Source organism: Pongo pygmaeus, chromosome 21, assembly GCF_028885625.2.
Source record: "Pongo pygmaeus isolate AG05252 chromosome 21, NHGRI_mPonPyg2-v2.0_pri, whole genome shotgun sequence".
NCBI classification, from domain to species: Eukaryota; Metazoa; Chordata; class Mammalia; order Primates; family Hominidae; genus Pongo; species Pongo pygmaeus.
Window position 1 is genome coordinate 8,255,590 of NC_072394.2, and position 19,285 is coordinate 8,274,874.

The 19,285-nt window shown below is 38.8% G+C and overlaps 1 protein-coding gene across 3 annotated transcripts in view; it reads right to left on the reverse strand.

The window, feature by feature from the left end:
• TASP1 (taspase 1) overlaps positions 1–17,658 on the reverse strand; it is a 312,488-nt gene extending 294,830 nt beyond the window's left edge. For 2 of the 3 annotated variants that reach the window (XM_054467672.2, XM_054467673.2), the window contains exons 1-4: positions 17,560–17,658; positions 9,605–9,822; positions 4,835–4,902; positions 3,093–3,161 (exon numbers count right to left, since the gene is read on the reverse strand). In XM_054467672.2, coding sequence (XP_054323647.1) covers positions 3,093–3,161; positions 4,835–4,902; positions 9,605–9,749 — 282 coding nt within the window. In that variant the 5' untranslated portion in view covers positions 9,750–9,822; positions 17,560–17,658. The remainder of the gene's footprint in view (positions 1–3,092; positions 3,162–4,834; positions 4,903–9,604; positions 9,823–17,559) is intronic. The other variant, XR_008496145.2, reaches the window with a different exon arrangement.
• Positions 17,659–19,285: the final 1,627 nt, after the last annotated feature.

Sequence of the window (19,285 nt, forward strand, 5' to 3'; positions counted from 1 at the left end):
ATTATCACATTTTTTAAATATACAGCCAGATACTCTTTCTAGGCAATAAAGACCATTAGAACATTTCAGTCATTTCAATCCACAATTAGTATTTAAGGAATTCACATCAATTTCAATATCTGCCTAAGTAATAATATAACGGGCAAGTTTTTAAAATATGTTTATGTATTGTTTCCTTAGGCTCAGTGGCAACAGCATCATTTTTTAAATCAAAAAGTAAATCCCAAAGTCTAAAGAGAAAAGAACAATGACTGTTTGCATCTGTTCAATAATCCAGACATGACTTAACTGAATAGACTGACCAAAACTAAAGATAAGTATTTATTCTCAAATTAAATATAACGCATTATTAATAAGGCTCTCCAGAATTTTTCTCAGCACTTTTCAGTATTCTGAAAGGACTCAATACTGCTACTTATATTTCTCTAAGTACAGCAAATATTAGAATCCAATCTTCTTACATCTTTCCACTGACCCAAGCTATTACAATACTTCCCCAACTGAACTCCATCTGAAAACCTATCCTGTTTTAAGGTAATGAATCACAGTTATTCAAGGTGAGAGAAACTGCAGGGGGCAGTATAAGCATGATTTCCAACATAATTCTTAAGATTTAGGAAAATTCTTCCAGTTAGTGTAAGCTTAACCTTAAACTATTAACATATATTTCATTCAAACAGTCCATAGAAAAGTCAATTGTTAAAGATAATTAATTGAAATTCTTCCACAAATTTAATAATTAAAAGTTGAGGCCAGGCACGGTGGCTCACCCTGTAATCGCAGCACTTTGGGAGGCCGAGGTGGGTGGATCACCTGAGCTCAAGAGTTCAAAACCACCCTGGTCAGCATGGTGAAACCTCGTCTCTACTTAAAAAAAAAAATACAAAAATTAGCCGGATGTGGTGGTGCATGCCTGTAGTCCCAGCTACACGGGAGGCTGAGGCACAAGAATCACTTGAGCCTGGGAGGCAGAGGTTGCAGTGAGCCAAAATCGCACCACTGCACTCCAGCTTGGGCTACAGAGTGAGAATCCATCTCAAAAAAAAAAAAAAATATATATATATATATATATATATAAAAAATAAAATAACTAAAAGTTGAGGTGTGGGATGCACTAAAGTCACTTGGGGAAGAATTCTATGCTACCATTATCCTTATGACTTATTCCAATCAAAAATAATAGAACAACAAATTTTTTTCCTTTAAATTCATATCCACACTCAAAAAAACACAAGTTATCCGAAACTGTAAGTGCACTTACTCAGGAGAAACTCATTATTTCAAAATGTATTTTTATCATTTTTAAGTATAAATAAGTAAACCCCTTAAAAGTAGGATTCAACACTAGGGGAAAACAGAATGAAATATTAAACATGATATATAAGTATGACTTAGGAAAATTAAAGTTATTCTAAGATGAAAAGAGAAACTTAATTTTATTCAGTTTTGCATTCATAGTTGCCATTCTAGTATATTCTCCGGATACTCATTAACCTTCTTTCCCAGACCTACAGTGACTCCACGCAAGTAATTTTCAACTAACAATTGAATTAGTTAAGTTAGATGAAGCCCTCTTTGTGTGTCTGTTTTGAGTAAAGGTAACATTTGGTGGTAAATACATCTATCTTCTTTCTTATGTCATTTTTCTCCTCTTATCCTCAACATACAATTAAACTTTCTTTGATGCTGTAAAACTTGTCATTAATAGTTACCATAAATATTCATCTCATACATACCATTTCCAAAGCACCTCATAACTGTAATAATTGCTAACAGTTATGGGATGCTTACTATGTACCACACACTGTTCTAAGAGACTATCATGTATTAGTCATACACTAACTCAGTTAATCTTCACAACTCTATGAAGTGGGAATTACTAGCCTCATAAATAGGGAAACTGAGTCAAGGACAGAATGTGCCACACCCACGGACACATGGCTAATGACTGGTAGAGCTGGTATGAAATGTATCAGTCATATCAGGAAGGCATCACACATCCCCATGTCAGATTCAATAGAACTAGGTGCCCACCATATACTTTCACCTTCCTTGACTACATTAGGACCAATCTGAGAAATCAAAATCTACAAAGCATGATCAAAAGCTCAGGTCCACAATTAAGCATGAGAATATACAGAAAGCTCAGGTCCACAATTAAGCATGAGAATATACAGAAAACACGGCTAGGACTTTTGGTAAATACCTGGGCAATTTTCACAAGGAAAGGCATGAAAGGGTACGTGCCTTGGTATGAGAGCCTAAATACAAGGGCTACAACCCAGTCAACCTGGAAATGTCGACTTAATCATCTCCTCCCTCAAACTCATCATTGTTTTTGTCATCATGTCTTACTTGATTCCCTAAGTAGCATTCTCAACCAGAAAAATATTTTTCACAATAATCCTCTCAATTGATTGACACAAATCTATCTTCTCCAAGTTTGAGCAGCAAGTCAATCTTCTGAAGACCTCAATATCCCCTGCACAAATTCATCAAGGTTCCAAATCAAGAAAACTGAGAGAACCTCACTCTAGAGTATAAAAAATTATGGCAAACGTGAGAGCCTCCCCACTCAATTATTCGACGTCCACAGTAAACTGGGGACAAACCTAACCGTAACACTGGGACAAGGCACACTTCACAGCACACAATTTCAGGGTATATATCTAACTGTTAGGTTTGTGAAGAATCTTCCCCTTCTACTTTAGGCACTTCTAGACAGTTGGAATTTTTCTTTTATTTTTAAACAACAGAACATACATCACTTTTTGGGGGTTAACTTCAAGGATTTTCCTACTGAAAATGGGAAACTTAAGTATCCAATCATTAACTTTTGTATTCATGAATCTCACAAAAAAAAAAAACAAAAAAAAAACCAAGAAAAGAAAGGAATTTAACCAACTTTTATATTACTCAGAAAAGTCACCAATGAAAACAACAATATCATAGGCTTCTTCATAACTTTGCTAATATTGGTGGGAAACACTGGTCATATAATTTATGGTTGACTAACTCAACAGTTTCATGTCATTTAAGAACAATAAAGATAAACTCACAAATATTTTAAATAAAACAGAGAAAAGAAATACCTCAAGTTCCACCAGTGCTGCAGTGACTGCGTCAGTTGCAAGAGCACCGGCCTGCAGCTTTTCAATTGCCTATGAAACCAAGGGGAGAGATTATTCATTGCAAAATCACAACTTCTCAAACTTTCCAAAAGCTTAAAGAAATATGGGAGACACTTAGATTAATAAAAATTGACCACTAGTTCCATTCCATACTTTAAGACATAAACTACTCAGATTAAAAACAAGCAAGTGTTTATATTCAGGTTAACTGGTAATATGGCTCACTTAATATTATTCAAATTAAAACAATAAAATCTAGTTATTAAATGAAAAGTACAAGGAATTTAGTAAGCTTCATTCATTGTAAGGCAATTCAAAATAGCCACAGAAATTGTATGACCCAGTTTGGTTCAAATATCCTGACAATTCATATTTTATACAGATAACTAAATCTCAAACGAATCATTTCTCCTCCCACTGTTCATACTCTCCATACCTAAAAAGAAGTGACTCTCAGTCACAGGGGCATGCCAGAATCTGAGGATAAAAGCATACATTTGACAAAAACATTTTGGATACTATAATGTAAATTCTAAATCAAGATGTATCATATTATTTTGTAATATAAACTACACAGAGTAAAGGTCTATAAAATCACCTGGCCTTGAGCATAAATTAGGAGAGGAAAAGAGAGAGAAGGAAAAGTCATTTATAAATGAATTATTAACATTCCAATTTAGTCAACAAAGAGAAAGCTCAAAAACTAAGAACTGTATTCCTAATTAAACTTTTAAGAAGTTTATTCATTGTAAATATTAAAGAGGCTAAGTATACATTCAAATGTATTAGATTTCTAGGACTATAGTTATATAAAATTTATTTTCAGATGATAGAAAAATTTCACACCTTGAAAAATAAGAAAAAATATAAAATAGCTTAGAGAACTTTTAGCTTTATTATTATAAATTTCAAAAGAACAAAATCCCTGTAACAAAATATTCTTATTTATAGGACTTCATTCATAAGAAAAAGCTTGAATCTCTGATAAAGTATAATCTTCTCTTTAATGTTATGTAAATATCAATGAAAAGAGCAGAGAAAGAGACGCATATTTACTTGATATACAATATTCAACTAGATTCTATTTGCATAAAAAGTAATGGAAGGTTTGCCTACAAGACTAGTAAGAATCAAAATAAAAACAAACATTTCTTCTGAGTCCATTCCTGTCCCCACATTAAATATTCAACAATTTAGCAAAACCTCAAAAACCAATGGGAAAAAAGCACAACTGAGTACAAGGGCAAAGCTGAACTCTGGAATGACAATGAACTTGCTATGATACAAACTACATGATGAAAAACAGAATGAAAAAGTATAGGATAATCTCTCTTAAAAAAAGTACCCATTTTAATTTTTTTATTTATTTTTTTCCCTTCATGGAAAAACACATTGACTGCCTTTAAGCTGTTTTCTCTATCCTTCTGTCTACAGAAGTTCAACATCGTTGCAAAGATTAAAAGAGATATGATTGTGTGCCCACAATTACAAAAATGCACACTTTAATCTGGGAAAGTGGGGAAAGAGCTAAGCATCATGTGGAGAAAAACACAAAACGATCCCCTACAAAAACAAGCAAAATAATTTTGTAGTCCAAACCGGAAGACTGTCCTAGAAATGAAACTTTTAAATGTTGAATTTCAAGGTAAAACTGCTTTCTGTTCAAAACTGAAATGCACAGATCATACACATTGTGTTCATACCTTCTGACAAGCTCGTTTGCATACATGTTTATACTCCTTGGCTTTGGATTCAGAATGATAACCTGCACCTATAGTAGAAAATAAAATCCAGTTGTTAATTATTAAAATATCAAGAGACCTTGCTTATGTTATATAAATACTCCATATAAACTGATGCTGTCCTAGTAAAAAACAAAACTATTGCCCTAACTGCATGGAGTTTTATGACTTCTTACTCCAATGTAAGCCTTTTTAATACCATGCCTTACCTCCGTTTTCAAAAGCTCTTTTCCTGCCAAAAGCCCTAAAAATAGCTCATGTCCCCAAAGAGGCTTCACCAAGGTCCCCTCCCCTCTTCTTTTCAAGAACTCTTTCCAAAATCAGGAGTTCTTTTGATCTGGAGCTAATAACCCAGAAGGTGTCAGGGACAGGGTCCCTCCGGGTTCCTTTCTGCTGACTGTCAGAAAGCCCCTGCCATTTGGGAAGTTACTGTTTCAAATCCAGAATTCATAAGAGTAATTCAGAAAGCTGAATCGCTTCTGAATAACATTTGAAGTTGAGGTGTCTTACATCTCACATGTCCACAACCACCACCAATTGCATCATTCCTAACCAAACACTTCACATCCTCTCACCTGCTAGTATGTAGCTCAGGGTGTCTCTGAAAGCTAAGTGACAGCACATTCATGACTCTCTATTAGAATTCCTGGTGGTCTCTGTCTTTTAATCAAATACCCAAGAACTTTCTCAAGAGAATGGCTCTGAATAAAATGGTTTCCCTACAAGGATACATAACTTGCTTAGTTAGGGACTTAAGAATAATCTAAACAAGAAGGAAACAAAGACAAGAGCCCTTAAACTCTCTTAATTAGGCCTCTCTCTAATCAAAGTTCTTTAACAGAGCACTGAACTACCTATCCCTACCCACCCCTAAAGCCCCATAGGGGTCCAGTGTATGGAAGGTTAAGAAATACACCTCTAGGCCAAACGCAGTGGCTCCTACCTGCAATCCCAGCACTTTGGGAGGCCGAGGTGGGAGGATCACTTGAGGCCAGGTGTTTGAGACCAGCCCGGCCAACATGGAGAAACCCCATCTCTCCTAAAAATACAAAAAAAGTAGCCAGGCGTGGTGGCCCATGCCTGTTATCCCAGCTATTCAGGGGGCTGAGGCACGGGAATCGCTTGAACCTGGGAGGCAGAGGTTGCAGTGAACCAAGATCATGCCACTGCACTCCAGCCTAGGCAACAGAGTGAGACTTTGACTCAAAATAAATAAATAAATAAATAAACAAACAAACAAAAAAACACGTTTGCCATTTTAAAAAAGACAAAAACAAAAAAGCTACATCTCTAGGCCTTAGGATTCCTACAGGTCTGCAGACTCTCGACACAAACCTAACCCACCTTTCCTCAAGGTAGAGAAAGCACTCACCCACGAAATTGCGGTACAAGGAGCCAGGAAAGCAGAGATGCCCAAGCCACCAGAATCCACAATATACCCAAATCCTAAACCTGTTTCTCAAGAGAACTCTGAACATTCAGAGCCTGTGCCAATATTTAACAGGCCTCTCTTCATGGTTCTCTAAGAATAGGTGATCTCAAGTTGGCTGTCTTAGATCTCAGAGGCCCCAATCTTTCAGCAGCATTTCCTAAAGCATGGGATACTATTCCAAAGAGATGACTTCAGTGTAAGGGACAAGGGCATTTAATAGCCTTAACATGTAAATCCTTTTGAAATAATAAAAGTCTCAGCAGAGCCCCCGTATATCTTTAATTCCTGGTTAACACTTGTTAATTTCCCTGTTTAACAATGGAAAGGCAGGCTCAGGATCCAAGCCACTGACAAATAGGATCTAGTTAAAATTCAATTACAGTGTTTTGTTTGCACTGTGTTTAAAGTTATTTTCTCTTTATGGCAAGTGATACTGCTATTTCATTTAAGTAACCATAAACTTCATCTTTCAAATGTTAAGATTAAAAAGTGTTTAGTTGTTTGAATATTAGATAAAACACTATAGGCAGTGGGAAAAATCAAGAATCTACTACATGAATCACAAAAGTTTGGGCAAGTCTACTCTAGTGCTAAAAAAAACTGCTCTACACTGGACGAGGATACGAATTTTTGACCCTTAAATGTGCAAGATACATACTTCTGCATAATCAATCACTCTTCTAATAATTTAGAAGTGAGGGTCACCCTTAATTCACACAATATCCTATCATAACTCAGAGTTCCTACTCTTCTTGCTGGCCCCCAGCACCAACCTTTACCTGAGAGTATGAAATTAAATAATTCAAAGTTAAAACTGTTGAACCAGCTGGGCACGGTGGCTCATGCCTGTAACCCCAACACTTCGGGAGGCCGAGGTGGGTGGATCACCTGAGTCAGGAGTTTGAGACCAGCCTGGCCAACATGGTGAAACCCCATTTCTACTAAACATACAAAAATTAGCTGGGCATGGTGGCACGTGCCTGTAATCCCAGCTACTCAGGAGGCTGAGGCAGAATTACGAAGCTTGCAGTGAGCCAAGATCACACCACTGCAGCCTGGGCAACAAGAGTGAAACTTAAGTCTCAAAAAAGAAAAAAAAAAAAATGTTGAGCCATTAAATCATTCTGAGCCTTGAAAGGAATGTGGCTATGCAGCCTGAGTCACACAACATGCAGCTGCAACTTTTGCCTTTTTCCTGCAAATAATTAGGAAGACCAAACAACACCAGAGACAAGAGCCTCTCAGATCACTGCCCCTTCTCACAAAGTAAAAAGTAATCTTCCTTAGGATGTAGCAATCTATAACCAATCAAATTGCTGTAACTTATGCACTGGTCTCCTACAGAAAATGTTATTATCTTGCTAAAATTTTTCTATCTCTACTTACATAAATGAAACCTTAACTTCTCCACTTTGGAACACTGACCCCATTTGTTTGGAGTCAGTGTTTCCCAGGTGGACATCCTCAAGCTTTGTGCATGAATAAGCTCTACCTTTAATCACAGCTTCTGACTTCCATTATTTAAGGTTGGCAGAGCCATTATCATCTAGTCTGTATCTAAGAGAGGAAGGACAGGGTCATAATAGTTATAGAAAGTAAGGCTTTCCAACTAATTGAAGCTTTATGTTATTGCTTGTTACAATGTTCAGACCTTTCTTTTACACTTTCCAAACCCTCACTCTGAATACGGTAACTCACTGGTATCATGGAAGATCATGGAAGATGTACCATCAACATAGTGTAGTGGAGAGAACACAGACTAGGAGTCTGAAGGCAGAAGCTCTAGTCCCAGGTCTACTTTTAACTGGGTTATTTCTGTAAATTTACCTCACCTCCTTGTAAAAGCACCTGTGAGAAAATGGGATTAAACCTGGTTTCTGGTTTTTTGGATTTTTTTAGATACTCTGGATTAAATTCACATAAGTCTTCTCGGGTTGTCCAGTCTAGATATGGCCAAACGTTAATGGCCAGGCAGGACACCAGTCTCACAAGAAGAAACAGTTCTACTCCTCATTCCATATCAAAGTTAATCCTGCTGTCATCTTGCTTGACTGCCCAGGGAAAGTTAAAAGGAAACCCAGAGATTCGTTCTCTCTTCATGGAGGTCATGGAAAGTAGACTCTGAATGCAAGAAAATAAAAATGGCCAAAAGAAAAAGAGGCTGCTGAGGAACCTGGGCAGAGCAGCACTGCTCTGCAACCCAAGACCTTTCAAAGATGGGAGACCCAGGGGATGAACTCCACTGTGTCTGTCCTCATGGTCCTCTGAAGTAGAAAGATCACAGGCTGACATAGCATCAAAAGCACTAGACTGAGACATAAGGGCCTACTTAGGTGTTTCTTACACTGGCTCTAGCACCAACCAGCAGTGTGGCTGAAGTCCCTTAAGTCACTTAATCTCTCTGGTCTTAAGGTTCCTCACTTAAAATATTAAGAGGGTGGGGTGGGTGCGGTGGCTCACACCTGTAATCCCAGCACTTTGGGAGGCCAAGGCAGGTGGATCACCCAAGGTCAGGAGTTCGAGACCCGCCTGGCCAATATGGTGAAACCCCATGTACTAAAAATACAAAAATTAGCCAGACGTGATGGTGGACGTCTGTAATCCCAGCTACTCAAGAGGCTGAGGCAGGTGAATTGCTTGAACTTGGGAGGTGGAGGCTGCAGTGAGCCAAGATCACACCACTGCACTCCAGCCTGGGCGACAAGAGTAAAACTCCATCTCAAAAAAAAAAAAAAAAAAAAAAAAAAAAGAAGGTGAACCAGCTCAAAGACTGTGTAATAATTATGACCTAAAATACCCACAGTCTAACATGGGAATCAATACAATTTTTTCAGCAATATTTTATTTTATTTTATTTTATTGAGATGGAGTCTCACTTTGTCGCTCAGGCTGGAGCGCAGTGGCACGATGTCGGCTCACTGCAACCTCCGCCTCCTGGGTTCAAGCAATTCTCCTGCCTCAGCCTCCCACAGCAACATTATTTTTAAAAAACATAAACCAGAGTTCAAAAATCACTTTGTCTGGCTTTAATACTACCTAACCTAAATACATCTATTACACAGAGTTAAAGTAAATAATAGGTTAGGGAAGTGAAAACCTAGGGAGCTGCCATTCTAAGATCTTCTAACTGGGGAGTAAAGAGGTCCTCACTATATCAAAGTCAAACAATCGCTTTGGTTCCAATTCCTCTCTGGCAGTTTTGCCTCCTCCAAGTGTGAAATGTGATTCTCAGTGTACTTCAAGACAGAAAAAGAAAAATCGACATTATTGGCATCTTCCAAGCCATCCACAAAGCTTACCTGCATGCACCAGCACAAAGCCTCCTCGTTTCTCTTTATAGGACTGCTTTGTTTCCAACTCTTTGGCTGTTATTTTACCAGCCGAAACCTGAGATGATCTGGAAGGCAGCCCTTCTCCAGAACTCATCCCCTTCTCCATGGTCATTCTCCAAGATTACCATCTTCTACTGAGAAAGGGGCATACTTCCATCCAAAAGTAATTGCAGGAGGGAATTACCCTAAAGGAAAACAGGCAAAGATGGTATACATTTTTTTCCACCAACACATAAGTTACTTACACAAATTCGTGCAAAGATAATGTTCAAAAATCCTATTTTTAAGTTATTTAATTGAGCAATACAAAAAAGGTATCCAAGCTATTTAATAAAATTACTTTTTCTTATTCTCATTGAAGTTGGATAAAATTATTTAATTGGGTAATATAAAAAGCTTAGAATTTAAATCTCTCTGTCCACTGATAGTACCTGCTTGGGGCCAGGCGCAGTGGCTCACACCTGTAATCCCAGCACTTTGGGAGGCCGAGGCGGGTGGATCACCTGAAGTCAGGAGTTCGAGACCAGCCTGACCAACATGGTGAAACCTCATCTCTACTAAAAACACAAAAAATTAGCTGCTGTGGTGGCACACGCCTGTAATCCCAGCTCTGCAGGAGGCTGAGGCAGAAGAATCACTTGAACTCAGGAGGCAGAAGTTGCAGTGAGCCGAGATCGCGCCACTACACTCCAGCCTGGGCGACAAAGTAAGCTCTGTCTCAAAAAAAAAAAAAAAAAAAAAGGAGTCTCAAAATAAAAAAAAAGAAAAGAAAAGAAACATAAAGAAGTTACTTAGCTGCCAATTCCAAAATAAAAAAAAGCAGGTTACTCAGAACACAGTCTGCATCCCAGTGTTTATTACCAGCCCACAAGAGAGTATTATTTTATTCATATGTCAGTTGCTTTATAAGCACATTTTCAATAATCAATATGTGTAGTTTTCACAATTCTTTTCTAGTTCCTCATGCTATTTTTTTAAATAATTTTATCTGCTAAATCAAGCAAAAATTTGAGCTTTTATTTTTAAGTTTCAAATTTGTTTGAATGTTTGGTTTTTGGCAGTATTTGGGGAGTTTTTTATTTGTATTTTACATAAGTATTGACCCACAATGGATTGGAAATTTTTGAAAGCTGGTCTTTCATAACAGAGATAGTCTGAGAAGCACTGTTATATGACATTTTTAAATTCCCTTAATTCTTGGTTTAAGAGTCTATTTAATTTTATTATATAACATTTTATTTATAAGATAAATGGTTTAAAATCAATTATATATACACACCATTGCATTCAAATATTTATACAGATTCACAAATGCAGGAAAAAATTTTTATTACAAAAATGCTGATTTTTAATTAAGTAACAGTAAATTTAAATGCCTGGTTTTGTTTTTGTTTTGTGGTGGTGTGTTCTGTCTTCCTAACCATGTTTTTCTTCCAAAGACTTCACAAGAACCTGCCTCAATTACCTTTATTTTCTTTTGGTTATTTCTCACAATATTTCTCTGAAATAGGCTATCATTTAGCCATGTATGACTTGACAAAGTGGATTTAGTGGTTCATCTGTCAGCCTATAACGCTATCATGTCTGTATCATGCCATGATATTCAGCCCAGCCATGAAATGAGCTTGGGACCATTAGTCTAGAAGCATAAACATAGACTGAAAACTCAGGCTTTGGAAAATTATGAGCTTCAGCTAAAATGAAAACACACTAAGCAGTATGGACTATGAAACCTGAAGCAACTTTGAATCACTGTCATCTGAGATATTTTTTCATAAATAAGAAATTATAATATTTATATTTTGTAAGAAAATACTGGCCGGGCGTGGTGGCTCACGCCTGTAATCCAGCACTTTGGGAGGCCAAGGCGGGTGGATCACAAGGTCAGGAGTTCAAGACCAGCCTGGCCAACATGATGAAACCCCGTCTCCACTAAAAATACAAAAAGCTGGGCATGGTGGCGCGTTCCTATAATCCCAGCTAGTCGAGAGGCTGAGGGCAGGAGAATTGCTTGAACTGGGACCCGGGAAGCAGAGGTTGCAGTGAGCAGAGATCACGCCACTGCACTCCGGCCTGGGCTACAGAGCAAGACTCCATCTCAAAAACAAAAGAAAAAAGAAAAAAAGAAAAGAAAATACAAACATAATTATAACGTCAACATTTTATATGGTTTGATGTAACAGGCATCTTAATATATATGAGAGATTTTAAAGCATTGCTTCTCAACATTGCCTAAGAAGAAAATGTGGAAGGTGATTAATATTCCATTTCTTGAGCAATCTACTCTCCCTCAGAGACTATCTGAAATATATTTATTTAGCAAACCATATAATCTCAACAAACCCCTCCAAAAATCCTGGCCCTAAAGTTCCACTGGACTGGGAAAGGAACGCAACTAAATTAACTATCAATATACGACTCTATCCTCCAACTCCCAATGGTTACTGAAATATTTTTTATTCAGTTAGAAATGAAGCAACTTCTACTCTAACATCAGTTTTTGTTTAACTCAGAACTCAATAAAGGTCTGACATCTAATAAATAAAGAGTGCCAACAAAAGACAAAAACAAAGGGCAAATAGACAAATCTCAGTTTGCAGAAAAATTACATAATAGCTTAACCAGACAAAAAATTCTAAATCTCACTCAAAGGAAAGATGCAAAATAAAACTACACTTAAATACCATTTTTTAACTTAGATTGGCAAATATCAAAAAATAACATATTTTGAGAGTACAGAAAAACTGGAGCTAAGTTGCTAGCCGCAGTATAAATTGGTACGACTCAACAGCAATTTGGCAAAATCAATCAAAATTAAGATATAGACCCAAAAATGTCTTGATGGAAGTGGTTAAAAATAAAAGCAGCCATTGGAAACAATGAGAAAACTTGATAAGCATATATGTAACAGTCTCAAACATATTTGTTAAGTAAAAAAGGAATGGAAATGACTAATTTTTTAAGGTATGGTACAGAAGTACTTGCAGTACCATATGCAAAGTATAAATCTGGACGGATAAACAAAAAAGTCATACAAAACTGATTACCAAAGGAGATTTGGATAACTAATAACAAAAGATGGGATAGAAATTTCACTGTTCACCCCCTTGAACCTTTCAAATTTGAACCATCTGAATGAATTATTTACAAAAAAAATTTTTATTAATTTATTCATTTACGGGAACACTAGGTAATGAGCTAAGCCAAAGAACCAAAATAGGGCAAGCATGTTTCTCTGAGTATTGAACTTCTGGGATGCATAAGCTACAGGGAATCCAAATTGAGGGGGAAGGAAATCATAGTATTTGATCTTTACAGTTAAGATGAGGGAGAAAAATAAATCATGAATGTAGCTTATCATCAAATATCTGTGATGTTTTTATCATATTTGTAATCATTGTTACAAATCATTATGTGAAACTGGTTACGTGTACTTAAATCAATACATAGATCCACAAGAAAAATGTCTAATACTTCAGCTAACCTTTGAGGTAACACTCAACACAAAAGATTTCCAATGAAAGGAGAAACATAGGCACATAACAGGTTTAGACCAAAAAAAAGAAAAACTTCTATCGATCACTTTAATAATGGCTTTATTTCTGAATAAAATGTTTGAACACAGACATTTTGCAATTTCCTCCTAGTAATGATATTAAAATTCATCATGATTATTTCTAAATAGCACTGGCAACTTGTCTATCCTCTGCAACTGTCATTCAAAAAGTTAAACAGAGTTATGCTATGACCCAAGAATTCCATTTCTAGGTATATACCCAAGAGAACTAAAAATATATGCTACACAAAAACTTATACATGGATATTCATAGCAATATTATTCACAGCACCCAAAAACAACCCAAAGGTCCATCAACTGATGATGGATAAACAAAATGTGGTATAGTCACACAACGGAACATTATTCAACCATAAAAAGGAATGCAGTGCTGACACATACTATGTCATTAAAGAATATTGAAACAATGAAAAAAACAGACACAAATGGCCACATATTGTATGATTCCATTTATATGAAATGTCCAGAATAAGCAAATCTAAAGAGACAGACGGTAGATCTGTGATTGCTTAGGGCTGGAGGGATGGAAGGTAGGGTGATGGAGAGGGACTGCTAATGGGAGCACTTTCTTTTTGTGCTGATAAAAATGTTCTAGGACCAGGTGTGGTGGGTCACGCCTGTAATCCTAGCACTTTGGGAGGTCAAGGCGGGTGGATCACCTGAGGTCAGGAGTTTGAGACAAGCCTGGCCAACATGGCGAAATCCCGTCTCTACTAAAAATACAAAAATTAGCTGGGTGCGGTGGCGAGCGCCTGTAATCCCACCTACTCGGGAGGTTGAGACAGCAGAATCGCTTGAACCAGGCAGGCAGAGGTTGCAGTGAGTCAAGACTGCGCCACTGCACCTCAGCCTGGGCAAAAGAGGGAAACTCCGTCCAAAAAAAAAAGCCTGGACGCAGTGGCTCACACCTGTAATCCCAGCACTTTGGGAGGCCGAGGCAGGCCAATCATCTGAGGTCAGGAGTTCGAGACCAGCCTGACCAACAAGGAGAAACCCTGTCTCTACTAAAAATACAAAAATAGCTGGGCGTGGTGGCGCATGCCTGTAATCCCAGCTACTCAGGAGGCTGAGGCAGGAGAATCGCTTGAACCCAGGAAGCGGAGGTTGCAGTGAGCAGAGACCGTGCCATTGCGATCCAGCCTGGGCAACAAGCGTGAAACTCCATTTCAAAAAAAGAAAAAAAAAAGTTCTAAAATTGAATTTGGTAATGGTTGCACAACTCTGTGAATACACTAAATACCACTGAATTGTACCCTTTGAATGGGTAAATTGATACACTGGGTACATTTTAAATGGGCAAACTGATCTTACTAAGCTGTTCAAAAAAAGAGAAAAAAAAGTCTTGCTTCCCATAAATTGTACCTTTCCCAAGTTACTTAACCCAATGGCATTTTCTTAATCTTCTGCTTACAACCTTTGATTCTCTTGATCACCTGCTTTCCTTGGCAACACACAAATCTACTATCCTAGTTCTTCATAACCCACTCTGACCCCAATTGCAAATGTTTCCTTCAGCAATTTCTTTTTTTTTTTTTTTTTTTTTGAGACACAGTCTCGCTCTGTTGCCTAGGCTGGAGTGCAGTGGCGCAACCTCAACTCACTGCAACCTCTGCCTCCCGGGTTCAAGCAATTCTCCTGCCTCAGCCTCCTGAGTGGCCAGGACTAAAGGCATGCACCCCCACACCTGGCTAAGTTTTGTATTTTTAGTAGAGACAGGAATTCACTATGTTGGCCAAGCTGGTTTCAAACTCCTGACCTCAGGTGATCCACCCACCTCAGCCTCCCAGAGTACTGAGATTACAGGCGTGAGCCACCACTCCCGGCCAACCTTCAGCAACTTCACCTACTGCCAACCTTTCAAAACTATCCTCTCAGCAAATCAGATGATTCCTAACTTTATCTTCTGTCTTAACTATAGCCACAAGTTTTATGGATAGCTCAATCTAGGTCCACCTCACTTTGGCCTAACCAAAACACGCTCTGCAGGGACTTTCATGGCACTAATTTAAGGTCTAAATCTTGCCTCATCTCTCTAAAAGATTGTTTTATTTTCCTACTTTATGTGATGACACTGTTTTTTTTTGCTTACACCACTTTGAAAACTACCACATGTCCTGTTGCTGTGGTGTTAAAGTTTTTCACCATAGGTTTGCTTATTCTTTAAGAAGCAGTTGAAAAAGGAAATAAGTCATGGAATTCATCCATCTTACAGCAAAGGGCTTTGACAGAAATCCAGCCCTTAAGCTATTACAACTCATGAATAAATAACTGTGTTGTTGCTTTTTTTTTTTTTTTTTTTTTTTTGAGACAGAGTCTCACTCTATCACCCAGGCTGCAGTGCAGTGGCATGATCTCAACTCACTGCAATCTCTGCCTCCCAGGTTCAAGTGATTCTTGTGTCTCAGCCTCCCAAGTAGCTGGAATTACAGGCGCACGCCACCATGCCGGGCAAATCATGTATCTGGAAAGGGACTTACATTTAGAATATAGAAAGAACTCATACAACTTTAATATAAGACAATTCAATTTAAAAATGGGCAAAGGAATTAAATGGACATTTCTCCAAAGATATACAAAGGGTCAATAAGCACATTAAAAGATGCTCAACATTATTAGCCATCAAGGAAATGCAAATCAACACTACAATGAGCTACCACTTAATAAGCACTAAGACTGCTATGACCAAAAAGAAAGGTAAGTGCTCCCAAGGATATGAAGAAATCAGAACCCTTATAACCTGCTGGTGGGAATGTAAAATGGTGCAACCAGTTTGGAAAACATTTGGCACTCACTCAAAAAGTTAAACATAGAGTTACCATATGCCCACCAATTCCACTTCTAGGTATATACCCAAGAGAACTGAAAACATACGTCTATTCAAAAACCTGTACACAGATGTTTATAGCAGAATTATTCAAAATAGCCAAAAAATAGAAACAACCTAAATGTCCATCGACTGATGATGGTTAAGCAAAATGTGGTATATTCAAACAATGGAACATTATCCATCCATAAAACAGAATGAAATACTGATACACAGACACTGATGAACCTTGAAAGCATACTAACTGAAAGACACCAGACAAGTGAGGCCATATATTCTATGATTCCATTTACATGAAATGCCAGTATAGGAAAATCCATAGACACAGAAAGTAGATTAGTGGTTACAAGGCCTGGGAGAGAAAGCGGAGAATCTAATGGGGAGTGACTGTCATGAGTATAGGATTTCTTTTGGGGGTGATGAAAATGTTCTGAAAGTAGATAGTAGTGATGGGTGTACAACTTTGCGATATGAGAAAAAGCACTGAAATTTACAATTTAAAAGAATAAATTTTATGGTGTATGAATACCTTAATAAGACTTTCTCAAGAGGAAAAAAGACAATCTATCCGTGCAATGAATACAATGTATGTAACTATGCCTCTTAGTTATAACTGTATTTTACACGCATACATTATGATCACAAATAGGTTAATATGAATAAAATATTAGAAAAAAGATCAAAATGCTGGGTTGGCAGAACTATAGGTGATCTCTTCATAACTATTTCTACATTTTCCACATGTTCCTTAGTAAGCACTGCTTTTTGTAAGTGGTGAGGAAGTTTTATTTACAACAAAAAAGATAAATTATTAAACTCCTAAGAATATAAATAAAAATTCCTTCGCTAATAAAGAATAATAATAATTCAGCAATCTAATGGCCCCTAAAACACCTTTCCTTCCCCTCCCCTACAGAAGCCAGGAACGTTGAACTCTCTCCTTCCGGAAACATGATACCCTCGATTTCCAGGACACCTCCAGCTCCTGCTCTTCCCCCCTCCTCTCCAGCTGCTCCATCTTCTCGGTCCTTTCCTCCTCCTCCTCTTCCTCCTCTTCCTCCTCCTCCTCCTGAGTAGTAAATGCTAACGACCCGCAGGACTCTCATCAGGCCTCTATTACTAAGTAAGGGGCTGCCTTACCCCCAACCCGCCACCCAGGACAAGGCGCACATTCTCGGCTTTCTGCGAACCTCGGACTCTGAGACATCTCCAGCCTGAGACTGGGTGAAGAACTGAGAGAACTCCCCACATACAGACAGTCCTTCCCCGGTGGCCACGAGGACGCCAAGCCGGAGATGAGGCTGGGAAGGGGGACGACGGGGCCGCCTAGAGCGACCAAGACTAGGGAACTAGGGACATCCTGGCCCCCTCCTCTAGCCCCGCCGGGGCAAGGGGTGTCCTGCGCGCCGCCCACTCTCAGACCCGGAGAGGACGTCCCAGCTAGCGCACGGGGCCCACACACAGAGGCAGCAGCGCGGAGGCGGCAGCAGCGCGGACAGCGTGGGAAAGAGGGACACTCACCCGCTTCAGCCCCGAGCCTTCACTGCACCGGAAGTAGTCACCCGCCCGTTGCCAGGGTGAGGAAGCGGGGGTGACATCAAGTCTCCCCATTGGTCATTCGGGGTATCACGTGGCCGGAAGCAGCCTCCCACAAGCGGCTCTGACTCCGCCCTCCGCTTCGGAGCGGCTCACCTGGCCTCAAGAGGTGCAGCGCTAACTCCACCTGGGGCTTCGTTCTGAGCTGCGCATGCGCTATTGCCTATCTCTACCCACCCCGCCCCTGAATAAGCCCGCAGGATGTGATTGTATCCGAGTGGTTGATTAACTAATACTGTGATAAGAAATGAAATTAAACTGACCATCATTTATCTAGGTGTCGCTTAAGAGCTTACTTTCTTTCAATCCTTACAGCACTCTTATAGGGTAGGGAAAACTAAGGTTCTGCCTGCATTGTTTGTAGGAGTTGGGGCACGAGCCTTGCCCAGGGGGAAGGAGAGTGTAGGCGGTCTTTTATCGGCTAGAATGTAAGACCAAAACCCAGTCATGGGTTTTGAAGACCCATGACTGAGGGATTTGCCTTATACTTCAACCAAAACATCACGTAGAACTGAATGTAAAGGCAGAAATGAGAATCTAACTGGCTTCTTTAAGCCAGATATAGAGGAATTTACACTAATGCAAAAGATAACACTTTTCTTACCACATTTTTTTGTTTTTGGAAAATATTTATTCTTCATTAAAATGTGTTAATTATATTAACACATAATGGTTTATTATTGTCATTTTAAATAACTTTTTAACATTTCAGTTTTTTGTGTGTTTTTTGTTTTGTTTTGTTTTGTTTTGTTTTTTTGGAGATGGAGTTTCACTCCGTCAACCAGGCTGGAGTGCAATGGCACGATCTCAGCTCACTACAACCTCTGCCTCCCGGGCTCAAGCAATTCTCCTGCCTCAGACTCCTGAGTAGCTGGGATTACAGGCGCCCGCTACACACCCGACCAATTTTTTGTATTTTTAGTAGAGACAGGTTTTCACCATGTTGGCTATGCTGGTAAACTCCTGACCTCAGGTGATCCGACTGCCTTGGCCTCCCAAAGTTCTGGGATTACTGGCGTGAGCCACCGCACCCAGCCACATTTCAGCTTTGTATTCAGTTTTTAATATAGTAAATATTAATAGATGTAACCCACAGAAACAAAAGCTTTGGAGTGTTCTCTACTATTTGGGGGAGTATAAAGGTGTGCTGAAACCAAAAAGTTCGAGAACCACTGATACCATTATTATAAATATAAACTGTGTGGTTTTATTATGTAACATGCGGCTTTTTTTCTTTCTCTTCTACCACTGACTTCTTAGGGAGGGGCAAGGGGAAGAAGTTTATTACATAGCAATAGTAACTGAAACCGATTTTGTTACCTAGAAGTAGGATGGATATTATAACAAAACATAACATAATAACATCATAAAAGTAAAACATGTGGCATTGGCTTTGGAACTAGGTGAAGCAGCAAGAGCAGGAAGGGAACCAAAGTATTAACAAGAGTCTAAAAGGACTTGAGGAAGCTGCCAATGAGGGTTTAAGGGAGCTAAGGAAGATGTTATTGGAAGCTGGAGAAAATGGGGCCCTTGTTATATAGTGCCAGAAAGTTTGGCCCAGGCATTAGGAAGCAGACACAAACCATCCCCATTGTGCCCTTTCTGAATTCCTCACCCGCAGAATCCATCAGCATAATAAAATAGTTGTTCT